The 13,595-nt window shown below is 48.3% G+C and overlaps 1 protein-coding gene across 7 annotated transcripts in view; it reads right to left on the bottom strand.

The window, feature by feature from the left end:
- PCBP2 (poly(rC) binding protein 2) overlaps positions 1-13,595 on the bottom strand; it is a 44,821-nt gene that overhangs the window by 17,698 nt on the left and 13,528 nt on the right. For all 7 annotated transcript variants that reach the window (XM_063952137.1, XM_063952141.1, XM_063952138.1 and 4 more), the window contains exon 7: positions 577-651. In XM_063952137.1, coding sequence (XP_063808207.1) covers positions 577-651 — 75 coding nt within the window. The remainder of the gene's footprint in view (positions 1-576; positions 652-13,595) is intronic.

The raw sequence follows: 13,595 nt of genomic DNA, 5'->3' as shown, positions 1-13,595 counted from the left end.
ACCTGTGCACCTGCCAGGTGACCTGAGGTCCTGAGGACAGTTTGAGAATCACTGTACTAGAACTAGGCTCTGGAAAGCACATTTTTAAAACGGTCACCACTTAAAGAAATTTCACCTGTTCAGGAGAAAAAGGCTTTATGTTGTAATAAATTACAGGATTTCCTACTGCAATTTGAAAGGATCCAGTCTATAAAAAGCAACTAATGGGATAGAACACTTAGGATTCACTCACATTTGTAGTTAAATGCAGATAATAATCGAGCTAAAGACCACGGGCCAGATGTACCAAGCCTTGAAAAGTGATAAATTTCACAGCAAGAGAGTACCAGCCAACCAGCTCCTGTCATTTTCATACTCAGCCGGTAACATGGCAGTTAGGAGCGGATTGGCTGTTACGTTTTCAGTGATAAAGTATCACTCTTCAAGGCTTTGTACATCTCCCTAGTATTACAGAACTCCAAATAGGATTTGTCACAGATCATGTGCAAGACACTCGTAGGACACGACCACTAGGTATTAATGAGACTATTAACTTGACGTTTCTACATGCTGAACATGGTAGAATAGAGGACTTACCTGACCACCTGCAAAGATGACAGGTGAACTGGAGGGTTTGGGCCGGTATGGTATTGTGACTCCCTTCGGAGGAGACTAAAATGCATCATAAAATACTGTTAGTATAGTATTACATCTCAATTCACAGAATCATTCAGCTATCAAGATTGTGAACTGAATCTGAAGTGTTGTGTAACAAAGAAAGTTTATTTTTTTGGGAACTATTCCTCAAATGTAATCTGTATTGTTTATTGCATGTGCACGGAAAATAGGATTTTGGTACTTACCAGGTAAATCCTTTTCTTTGAATCCATAGGGGGCACTGGAGTACTCTTGGGATATGGACGGTTTCCGTAGGAACAGGGCACTGAATATTTAAATTTACAACACTCCACCCCTCCATATCCCAGAGTACCTCAGTGTTTACTGAGCCGAACAGGAACTATAGAGAGGTTGACAATGGAGTATTACATATAACATAATGGACAACAACGAAGTTGACACATAACGTTACTGACAACTAAACAGTTGACACCATAACCAGCACTTGAGAATTTGAACCAGTCTGTGAGAGTGTGTTACCATAAGATCCCCTGAACTTACCACAAACCAGGTAAAACTGCTCTGGGTGGGCGTCCAGTGCCCCCTATGGATTCAAAGAAAAGGATTTACAAGGTAAGTACCAAAATCCTATTTTCTTTTTCATCCACTAGGGGTCACTGGAGTACTCTTGGGATGTACCAAAGCTTCCCCCGTGGGCGGGAGAGCTGTTTGGCACCTGTAACATTAGGCGGCCAAAGCTAGATGCTGATGCCGCAAACGTATCAAACTTGTAAAAGCGCACAAACGTGTGCACTGAAGACCATGTAGCCGCACGGCAAAGCTGCGTCGTAGAAGCTCCACGACCAGCTGCCCATGAAGTTCCCACAGAACGTGTGGAATGAGCGGTTACTGATGTAGGCGGCTGTAACCTAGCATGAAGGTAAGCCTGACGTATGGTCAGTTTTATCCATCTGGATAAGGTCTGCTTAGACGCTGGCCAATCCAGCTTGGCAGCATCATGGAGAACAAACAACGTATCCGTCTTACGAACTGTAGACGTTCGGGATACATAAACGCGTAAAGCGCGTACCACATCCAGAGTTCCCGAATGTGATGTCAACACAGGAACTACAATTGGTTGATTGATGTGAAAAGAGGACACTACCTTTGGTAAGAAAGCGGGATTCGTCCGAAGTTCCGCTCTGTCATCATGAAACACCAAATACGGTTGCTTGCATGACAAGGCACCCAATCTGAAACACGCCTTGCAGAAGCTAAGGCTAGAAGAAAAATTGTTTTCCAAGTGAGAAACTTTATATCCACTTGCTGTAAGGGTTCAAAATATGAAGACTGTAAAAAAATCTAAAACCAGATTCAAGTCCCATGGCGCTGTAGGTGGAATGAATGGAGGCTGAACTCTGAGGACACCTTGCAGAAAAGTGTGTATAGACGGCAATAGAGCCAATCTTCTTTGAAAGTAAATTGACAAAGCAGATACCTGCACCTTTAGTGTAGATAAACAGTCCTCCATCTAACCCCGTTAGTAGAAATAACAAAAGACGGGATAACTTGAAAGATGTCGGAAACTTTCGAGTTTCACACCAACCTATATAGGCACGCCAAATTCTGTAATAATGAGCTGCCGTAACCGGCTTCCTAGCTCGTAGCATGGTTGGTGTAACCGATTCTGAAAATGCCCTCTTCTTAAGAGGGCGGTCTCAACAGCCACGCTAAATCGGGGTAAAGAAACGGACCCTGTTGTAACAAGTCCGGACGTAGAGGGAGCGGCCAAGGATAGTCTGCGAGTAGTCCGTGGAGATCCGAGAACCAAGCTCTTCGAGGCCAATGAGGCGCCACTAGTATGACTGACTGACTCTTATGATCCGTTTTAGCACTAGAGGGAGCAGCGGAAACCGATACACGAGGCTGTACGGCCACGCGATTGTGAGAGCATCCACCACCACTGCTTTGGATCTCTCGTTCTGGACACATACTGGAGTGTTTGGCGATTGTGGCGAGACGCTATCAGGTCCACCTGAGGGTAACCCCACCTCTGAACCAACATGTGAAACACCTCTGGATTTAATGCCCATTCTCCTGGATGAAAATCCCGACGGCTGAGATAATCCGCCTCCCAGTTGTCCACTCCCGGAATGAACACCGCCGACAATATCACCTGGTGATAGTCTGCCCAATTGAGGATTAGAGTACAGTACAGGGTTAGGTGCGCCAGATGGACAATAATCTATTTGTGTAAGAGAAATGATGTGGTGATAATGATACTCAGACTAGATGTTATAGCTAAGAATATTTCTTTATTTGTACCAAAAAGATGTGGGGGTGGGGGGGGGGTTTTGAGCGGGATTTAGGTACTGATGGGAGAGGGGGGTGAACATGAATAGATACACTTTACGTGTATAGGGGATTATCTGTGGGTACCGGATAAAATAAATTGTTTTTTTGTTGCTGTGACTTTAGTGGGGGGCACTCAGATCGGTGGCGTCCCACCTCTGTAGTGCCTTGAGTCTCGTTATGCTGTCCAGAGCCTAATACAGGTGCTTGTGTTTAGTCAAAAAACTGTAAAATTATTAGAAGCAAAAAATGGTGGGGGTCCCCCCGGAGGGTCGGTGCGGCAAGGGATCCCGGTGGTCGCTAATCTGTCAGGTAATTAGGGCTCCGGACATACCGTCCTCCCCTACGCTCTGACAGTACGTGGTGTCGTTCTCCTGAGCGCACCGCGACTGTCTGTGCCTGTCGGGGAAGTGGTCACCGTCTTGGAGAGGGAGAAAGACAGCTGCTTCTAGCCCTGCTGGGCTATCTGCCGTGTCTTTTCCTCTCCTACAGAGTCCCTTACCTTATCCTCATAGCTCCGTCTCGTTCCCACTTGCCGGCGGCCTGCTCCGGTCTCCTTCGGCGGCGTTGTCCTCCTCTTGCTTCCGGGTTGTCCTGATCACGTGATCGGGTTGCGAGGTCGCGGCGTTCTTGGTCCGTGAGGCGGCTGCTCCCCCTCGTCCGTCTTAGCTCCTCTATTTCTTAAGGCTCTGTTTGGGAGTTAAAGTTGATGGTTGTAATAAATGGAAGTAGTACACCACCACTTCCATTTATTACAACCATCAACTTTAACTCCCAAACAGAGCCTTAAGAAATAGAGGAGCTAAGACGGACGAGGGGGAGCAGCCGCCTCACGGACCAAGAACGCCGCGACCTCGCAACCCGATCACGTGATCAGGACAACCCGGAAGCAAGAGGACAACGCCGCCGAAGGAGACCGGAGCAGGCCGCCGGCAAGTGGGAACGAGACGGAGCTACGAGGATAAGGTAAGGGACTCTGTAGGAGAGGAAAAGACACGGCAGATAGCCCAGCAGGGCTAGAAGCAGCTGTCTTTCTCCCTCTCCAAGACGGTGACCACTTCCGACAGGCACAGACAGTCGCGGTGCGCTCAGGAGAACGACACCACGTACTGTCAGAGCGTAGGGGAGGACGGTATGTCCGGAGCCCTAATTACCTACCTGACAGATTAGCGACCACCGGGATCCCTTGCCGCACCGACCCTCCGGGGGGACCCCCACCATTTTTTGCTTCTAATAATTTTACAGTTTTTTGACTAAACACAAGCACCTGTATTAGGCTCTGGACAGCATAACGAGACTCAAGGCACTACAGAGGTGGGACGCCACCGATCTGAGTGCCCCCCACTAAAGTCACAGCAACAAAAAAACAATTTATTTTATCCGGTACCCACAGATAATCCCCTATACACGTAAAGTGTATCTATTCATGTTCACCCCCCTCTCCCATCAGTACCTAAATCCCGCTCAAACCCCCCCCCCACCCCCACATCTTTTTGGTACAAATAAAGAAATATTCTTATTAGCTATAACATCTAGTCTGAGTATCATTATCACCACATCATTTCTCTTACACAAATAGATTATTGTCCATCTGGCGCACCTAACCCTGTACTGTACTATAATTCCATAGAAGTTTGAGGCACTTCGAAAAACAGGTAGCAGCCTTAGGACAATCTAAATACGCAAATACATGAGCACTGGAGTACCTTCTTTTCTAAAACAATTGAGGATTAGAGCTACTTCCCGCATTGCCATGCGGCTCTTTGTTCCTCCTTGTTTGTGGATGTATGCGACTGCCGTTGCGTTGTCTGACTGCACTTGGACAGTCAGATCGAAGCATGTGTACGGCTTGTCGTAGTGCATTGTAAATTGCGCGGAGTTCCAGGACATTTATAGACCGCAATCTTTCGTGATCCGCCCAGAGACCATGGAGTTGACAATTTTGAACTACAGCTCCCCAACCTCTGAGGCTCGCTTCAGTCGTTAGAATTATCCAATTCCATCCGCCGAATAGTTTCCCTGCGGTTAAATTGTGTTCCTTGAGCCACCAGAGTAGAGACACCCTTGCTCTTAGCGACAACCTCACCCTGTGGTGAATTTGCAGATGCGAGCCCAACCACTGTGCGAGCACATCCAGTTGAAAAGGACGTGAGTGAAATCTTCCGAACTGAAGCGCTTCGAAAGCCGCCATCCTAAGAGGCGAATGCACAAATGTACCGAGACTGTGCGTGGCTTGAGTACTAATTGTACTAGATGACGAATCATCTGTACTTTGTTGTGGTAGGTAAATTCTTTGATTCACCGTATCGAGAATCATACCTAGGAATTGAAGGCGTTGAGACGGAATGAGATGTGATTTTTTTGAAGTTTACAATCCAACCGTGGTGAACTAGTACATTGTACGTTAGCAGCGCATGTTGGAGAAGCATCTGTTGAGACGGGGCTTTGATGAGCAGATCGTCTAAATACGGAACTATCGTCACTCCCAGGGATATGAGATGAGCTATTATCAGAGACATCACTTTGGTGAATACCCGAGGCGCTGACGATCGGCCAAACGGTAGAGCCTGAAACTGGTAATGGTTCTGGCGTATTGCAAACCGCAAGAACCTTAGATGAGGCTGCCAAATCGGAATGTGTAAGTACGCATCCTTGAGTTCTAGCGCAATCATGAATTCCTTTGGCTCTAAACCTGCAATCACTGAGCGCAGAGATTCCATCTTGAATCTGTAGTAAGTTACGTACCGATTGAGACCCTTTAAGTTCAAAATTGGCCTGACTGAGCCATCCGGCTTCGGTACCACAAACAGACTGGAATAATAACCTTGTCCCTGTTGGTGTACAGGGACCGGAATCAAAACTGCTGAATCCAGTAGGGACTGAATGGCAACTTGCAGAACCGCCCTCTTGTCGTCCGACAGAGGCAATCCTGTCTTGAAAAACCGCAGTGGCGGAAGACAGTCGAACTATTTTGTAACCTTATAACACTAAATTGCGGATCCACCCATCCGCGGATGTCTGGAACCACGCCAAATGGAACGTCTGAAGGCTTGCTCCCACAATCGGAGAACCGAGATGGGCTGGTAGCCCGTCATGCCACTGGCTTGTCTGTAACCTTAGCGTCCTGACAACTTGTGTTGGTTTGTTGGAAACCACGTCCACCAGGCGTGGCTGTTCCTCTGCCATGTCCGCGAAAGGACTGAGGTCTAAAGGATTTGAACGAAGGTCCAGAGTACCTCCTTCTTGGAACCGGTGGAGGCAATGGTAAGAAAACAGACTTTCCTCCCGTAGCCTCAGAAATCCATGTGTCCAATTCAGGACCAAACAACTTCTTGCCATCGTAAGGTAACGCCTCTATACCTCGTTTGACCTCTGCCTCCGCTTGCCAAGAACGCAGCCACAGTGCTCGTCGTGCCGTAACTAGAGACGATGAAATATGAGAAGTGAGCTGACAGACGTCAGTAGAAGCTGTACAGAGATACTCCGCAGCCTCACACATTTGATCAGCAAGAAGTATAAGGTGTTCGTCATGGAGGGCAGACTTAAGTTCTGTTATCCATACTATGAGCGCCTTAGTGACCCAGATACCAACCAAGCCAGGTCTCAGCAGCACTCCTGCTGCTACATACATGGACTTTAGCATAGTTTCTATTTTGCGATCTGAAGGGTCTTTAAGCGTAGTAGCCGCTGGCAATGGTATGGTTAATTTCTTCGTAAGCTTCGACACTGACGAATCAACTATAGGTGGATTCTCCCATGTACATGTCACAGAGTCTGGAAACGGGTAACTAGACTTAAATCTGCGAGGAATAGAAAACCGTTTATCTGGAATCTGTCGAGTTTCTACTAACATCTTATTAAGAGACTCCGACACAGGAAAACTTATTGGAGTTCTCTGTCGTTTAGTAAATACGACCTGATCATTTGTGAGAGGCTCCTCAGTTTCTGTAAACTTCAGAGACTGACGCACAGCTCTGATGAGATCAATACCAGAGCTATTAAAATCCTCACTATCTGACTCCACTTCGCCCTCCTCACCCTCATCTTGTGCCGTGAGGTCTGGCATGGAATAGTCAGAATGCAACATAGCCGAAACAGGTAAATCATAAGACATATGAAATTTATCCCGTCTACCCAAAATGGATTTGGGCCTTTCGCAAGGCTGAGACGCCTCCGGTAGTTCTGGTGGTCTCACCCTAGACTCAGATCTTGCCGCTTCCCGCTCCTGTCGAGCGGCGGTCAATTCGGATTGCAACCCAGCCAGTACATTGGCTAGCATTTCCCAAGGAGGGTCCAGGGAGGAAATTTGCTTTAAAACTGGAGCAGAATTTATTTGGAACCGAATCCACAAAACATACTGTACATGTGGTAGATCCATCCGGTAACACACTGCTACAGACTTTGCAATTATGCTTTTTAGTTTTTGCCGGTGCCTTACTCATTATGGCAACAGACAAAACACCAAAACAGACACTTGCACGACTCAGTAAAATAGTACTAAGGTGAGATAGATAGAGATATATATATATATATATATATATATATCTCTATCTCAGGCCAAGTGCAGTACACGTGGCCAGTACTATGAAATGTGATCCCAAATTCCCACTAACACCCCTGCGCCTCCGGTGGAGTAGAGATGTAGTACTGGAACGTTCTAGAATCACAGCAGGAAGACACAGGAAGCATGGTTAAAAATAAGAATTTACTTACCGATAATTCTATTTCTCGGAGTCCGTAGTGGATGCTGGGGTTCCTGAAAGGACCATGGGGAATAGCGGCTCCGCAGGAGACAGGGCACAAAAAGTAAAGCTTTCCGATCAGGTGGTGTGCACTGGCTCCTCCCCCTATGACCCTCCTCCAAGCCTCAGTTAGGTACTGTGCCCGGACGAGCGTACACAATAAGGGAGGAATTTTGAATCCCGGGTAAGACTCATACCAGCCACACCAATCACACCGTACAACTTGTGATCTAAACCCAGTTAACAGTATGATAACAGAGGAGCCTCTGAAAGATGGCTCCCTACAACAATAACCCGAATTAGTTAACAATAACTATGTACAATTATTGCAGATAATCCGCACTTGGGATGGGCGCCCAGCATCCACTACGGACTCCGAGAAATAGAATTATCGGTAAGTAAATTCTTATTTTCTCTATCGTCCTAGTGGATGCTGGGGTTCCTGAAAGGACCATGGGGATTATACCAAAGCTCCCAAACGGGCGGGAGAGTGCGGATGACTCTGCAGCACCGAATGAGAGAACTCCAGGTCCTCCTTAGCCAGAGTATCAAATTTGTAAAATTTTACAAACGTGTTCTCCCCTGACCACGTAGCTGCTCGGCAAAGTTGTAATGCCGAGACCCCTCGGGCAGCCGCCCAAGATGAGCCCACCTTCCTTGTGGAGTGGGCCTTTACAGATTTAGGCTGTGGCAGGCCTGCCACAGAATGTGCAAGTTGGATTGTGCTACAGATCCAACGAGCAATCGTCTGCTTAGACGCAGGAGCACCCATCTTGTTGGGTGCATACAATATAAACAACGAGTCAGATTTTCTGACTCCAGCTGTCCTTGCAATATATATTTTCAATGCTCTGACAACGTCCAGTAACTTGGAGTCCTCCAAGTCACTTGTAGCCGCAGGCACTACAATAGGCTGGTTCAGATGAAATGCTGACACCACCTTAGGGAGAAAATGCGGACGAGTCCGCAGTTCCGCCCTGTCCGAATGGAAAATCAGATATGGGCTTTTGTAAGATAAAGCTGCCAGTTCTGACACTCTCCTGGCCGAAGCCAGGGCTAGTAGCATGGTCACTTTCCATGTGAGATATTTCAAATCCACATTTTTTAGTGGTTCAAACCAATGAGATTTTAGAAAATCCAAAACCACATTGAGATCCCACGGTGCCACTGGAGGCACCACAGGAGGCTGTATATGCAGCACTCCCTTAACAAAAGTCTGGACTTCAGGGACTGAAGCCAATTCTTTCTGGAAGAAAATCGACAGGGCCGAAATTTGAACCTTAATAGATCCCAATTTGAGACCCATAGACAATCCTGATTGCAGGAAATGTAGGAATCGACCCAGATGAAATTCCTCCGTCGGAGCACTCCGATCCTCGCACCACGCAACATATTTTCGCCAAATGCGGTGATAATGTTGCACGGTTACTTCCTTCCTTGCTTTAATCAAAGTAGGAATGACTTCTTCCGGCATGCCTTTTTCCTTTAGGATCCGGCGTTCAACCGCTATGCCGTCAAACGCAGCCGCGGTAAGTCTTGAAACAGACAGGGACCCTGCTGAAGCAAGTCCCTCCTTAGAGGTAGAGGCCACGGATCTTCCGTGATCATCTCTTGAAGTTCCGGGTACCAAGTCCTTCTTGGCCAATCCGGAACCACTAGTATCGTTCTTACGCCTCTTTGCCGTATAATTCTCAATACTTTTGGTATGAGAGGCAGAGGAGGAAACACATACACCGACTGGTACACCCAAGGCGTTACCAGCGCGTCCACAGCTATTGCCTGCGGATCTCTTGACCTGGCGCAATACCTGTCCAGTTTTTTGTTGAGGCGAGACGCCATCATGTCCACCATTGGTCTTTCCCAACGGGTTACCAGCATGTGGAAGACTTCTGGATGAAGTCCCCACTCTCCCGGGTGAAGGTCGTGTCTGCTGAGGAAGTCTGCTTCCCAGTTGTCCACTCCCGGGATGAACACTGCTGACAGTGCTATCACATGATTCTCTGCCCAGCGAAGAATCCTTACAGCTTCTGCCATTGCACTCCTGCTTCTTGTGCCGCCCTGTCTGTTCACATGGGCGACTGCCGTGATGTTGTCCGACTGGATCAACACCGGTTTTCCCTGAAGCAGAGGTTCTGCCTGGCTTAGAGCATTGTAGATTGCTCTTAGTTCCAGAATGTTTATGTGAAGAGACGTTTCCAGGCTCGTCCACACTCCCTGGAAGTTTCTTCCTTGTGTGACTGCTCCCCAGCCTCTCAGGCTGGCGTCCGTGGTCACCAGGATCCAATCCTGTATGCCGAATCTGCGGCCCTCCAATAGATGAGCACTCTGCAACCACCACAGAAGAGATACCCTTGTCCTTGGAGACAGGGTTATCCGCTGGTGCATCTGAAGATGCGACCCTGACCATTTGTCCAACAGATCCCTCTGGAAAATTCTTGCGTGGAATCTGCCGAATGGAATTGCTTCGTAAGAAGCCACCATTTTTCCCAGGACTCTTGTGCATTGATGTACAGACACCTTTCCTGGTTTTAGGAGGTTCCTGACAAGCTCGGATAACTCCTTGGCTTTCCCCTCCGGGAGAAAAACCTTTTTCTGAACCGTGTCCAGAATCATCCCTAGGAACAGCAGACGAGTTGTTGGCATTAACTGGGATTTTGGAATATTCAGAATCCACCCGTGCTGTTTTAGCACTTCTTGAGACAGTGCTAATCCCATCTCTAGCTGTTCTCTGGACCTTGCCCTTATCAGGAGATCGTCCAAGTATGGGATAATTAATACGCCTTTTCTTCGAAGAAGAATCATCATCTCGGCCATTACCTTTGTAAAGACCCGAGGTGCCGTGGACAATCCGAACGGCAGCGTCTGAAACTGATAGTGACAGTTTTGTACGACGAACCTGAGGTACCCCTGGTGTGAGGGGTAAATTGGAACGTGGAGGTACGCATCCTTGATGTCCAAGGATACCATAAAGTCCCCTTCTTCCAGGTTCGCTATCACTGCTCTGAGTGACTCCATCTTGAACTTGAACTTCTTTATGTACAGGTTCAATTACTTCAGATTTAGAATAGGTCTTACCGAGCCATCCGGCTTCGGTACCACAAATAGAGTGGAATAATACCCCTTTCCTTGTTGTAGAAGAGGTACCTTGACTATCACCTGCTGAGAGTACAGCTTGTGAATGGCTTCCAAGACCGTCTCCCTTTCGGAGGGGGACGTTGGTAAAGCAGACTTCAGGAAACGGCGAGGTGGATCTGTCTCTAGTTCCAACCTGTATCCCTGAGATATTATCTGCAGGATCCAGGGATCTACCTGCGAGTGAGCCCACTGCGCGCTGAAATTCTTGAGACGACCGCCCACGAGTCCGCTTGAGAAGCCCCAGCGTCATGCTGAGGCTTTTGTAGAAGCAGGGGAGGGCTTCTGTTCCTGGGAAGGAGCTGCCTGTTGCTGTCTCTTCCCCCTTCCTCTGCCTCGTGGCAGATATGAATATCCCTTTGCTCTCTTGTTTTTAAAGGAACGAATGGGCTGCGGTTGAAAAGTCGGTGTCTTTTTCTGTTGGGGAGTAACTTGAGGTAAAAAGGTGGATTTCCCGGCTGTAGCCGTGGCCACCAAATCTGATAGACCGACTCCAAATAACTCCTCCCCTTTATACGGCAAAACTTCCATATGCCGTTTTGAGTCCGCATCGCCTGACCACTGTCGCGTCCATAAACTTCTTCTGGCCGAAATGGACATAGCACTTACCCGTGATGACAGTGTGCAGATATCCCTCTGTGCATCACGCATATAAAGAAATGCATCCTTTATTTGCTCTAAAGACAGTAAAACATTGTCCCTATCCAGGGTATCAATATTTTCAATCAGGGACTCTGACCAAGCTACTCCAGCACTGCACATCCAGGCTGTCGCTATAGCTGGTCGTAGTATAACACCTGTATGTGTGTATATACTTTTTTGGATATTTTCCATCCTCCTATCTACTGGATCTTTAAGTGCGGCCGTCTCAGGAGAGGGTAACGCCACTTGTTTAGATAAGCGTGTGAGCGCCTTGTCCACCCTAGGAGGTGTTTCCCAGCGCGCCCTAACCTCTGGCGGGAAAGGGTATAAAGCCAATAACTTCTTTGAAATTAGCATCTTTTTATCGGGGGCAACCCACGCTTCATCACACACCTCATTTAGTTCTTCCGATTCAGGAAAAACTATAGGTAGTTTTTTCACACCCCACATAATACCCTGTTTAGTGGTACCTGTAGTATCAGCTAAATGTAACGCCTCCTTCATTGCCAAAATCATATAACGTGTGGCCCTACTGGAAAATACGGTTGATTCGTCACCGTCGCCACTGGAATCAGTGCCTGTGTCTGGGTCTGTGTCGACCGACTGAGGCAAAGGGCGTTTTACAGCCCCCGACGGTGTTTGAGGCGCCTGGACAGGCACTAATTGATTGTCCGGCCGTCTCATGTCGTCAAACGACTGCTTTAGCGTGTTGACACTATCCCGTAATTCCATAAATAAAGGCATCCATTCTGGTGTCGACCCCCTAGGAGGTGACATCCCCATATTTGGCAATTGCTCCGCCTCGACACCAATATCGTCCTCATACATGTCGAGACACACGTACCGACACACAGCAGACACACAGGGAATGCTCTTAACGAAGACAGGACCCGACTAGCCCTTTGGGGAGACAGAGGGAGAGTCTGCCAGCACACACCAAAGCGCTATATATATATGACAGGGATAACCTTATAATAAGTGCTCCCTGTATAGCTGCTTTTATAATATAATTGTTGCCACTATTTTGCCCCCCCTCTCTTGTTTTACCCTGTTTCTGTAGTGCAGTGCAGGGGAGAGACCTGGGAGCCGTCCTGACCAGCGGAGCTGTGTAAGGAAAATGGCGCTGTGTGCTGAGGAGATAGGCCCCGCCCCTTTTACGGCGGGCTCGTCTCCCGCTCTTTAGTGGATTCTGGCAGGGGTTAAATATCTCCATATAGCCCCCGGAGGCTATATGTGAGGTATTTTTTAGTCAAATAGGTTTTCATTTGCCTCCCAGGGCGCTCCCCTCCCAGCGCCCTGCACCCTCAGTGACTGCCGTGTGAAGTGTGCTGAGAGGAAAATGGCGCACAGCTGCAGTGCTGTGCGCTACCTTTAGAAGACTGAGGAGTCTTCTGCCGCCGATTCTGGACCTCTTCTTGTTTCAGCATCTGCAAGGGGGCCGGCGGCGAGGCTCCGGTGACCATCCAGGCTGTACCTGTGATCGTCCCTCTGGAGCTGATGTCCAGTAGCCAAGAAGCCAATCCATCCTGCACGCAGGTGAGTTCACTTCTTCTCCCCTAAGTCCCTCGTTGCAGTGATCCTGTTGCCAGCAGGACTCACTGTAAAATAAAAAACCTAAGCTAAACTTTTCTAAGCAGCTCTTTAGGAGAGCCACCTAGATTGCACCCTTCTCGGCCGGGCACAAAAATCTAACTGAGGCTTGGAGGAGGGTCATAGGGGGAGGAGCCAGTGCACACCACCTGATCGGAAAGCTTTACTTTTTGTGCCCTGTCTCCTGCGGAGCCGCTATTCCCCATGGTCCTTTCAGGAACCCCAGCATCCACTAGGACGATAGAGAAATGGCTGCCATGCTTAAACTTATAATCGCAGTACAGGGTACTAGCTCTTAACTGATACATATAACTCTGTATAAACAGCCTGTGTAAAATCCCTGCAGCCCTGATGCTGCTGCTTGCCCTTGTGCCGCCGATCTTATGAAGAATATACTGTAATGCGCCCCCCCCCCCCCGTCTGCTCCGTTGCGGATGCAGTGCGGGGAGCGAGCTGTGGGGCCGCCAGCGGGGGACGGGGAGCGCGCCGTGAAGCGCTATGAGCAGCGGACCGGAGCAGCAGTGGGGCTCGGAGAAGCGG

The sequence above is a fragment of the Pseudophryne corroboree genome, chromosome 2, assembly GCF_028390025.1.
Source record: "Pseudophryne corroboree isolate aPseCor3 chromosome 2, aPseCor3.hap2, whole genome shotgun sequence".
NCBI classification, from domain to species: Eukaryota; Metazoa; Chordata; class Amphibia; order Anura; family Myobatrachidae; genus Pseudophryne; species Pseudophryne corroboree.
Note: the sequence above shows the minus strand (reverse complement) of the source record. Positions and strands in the feature narration are given on the sequence as shown.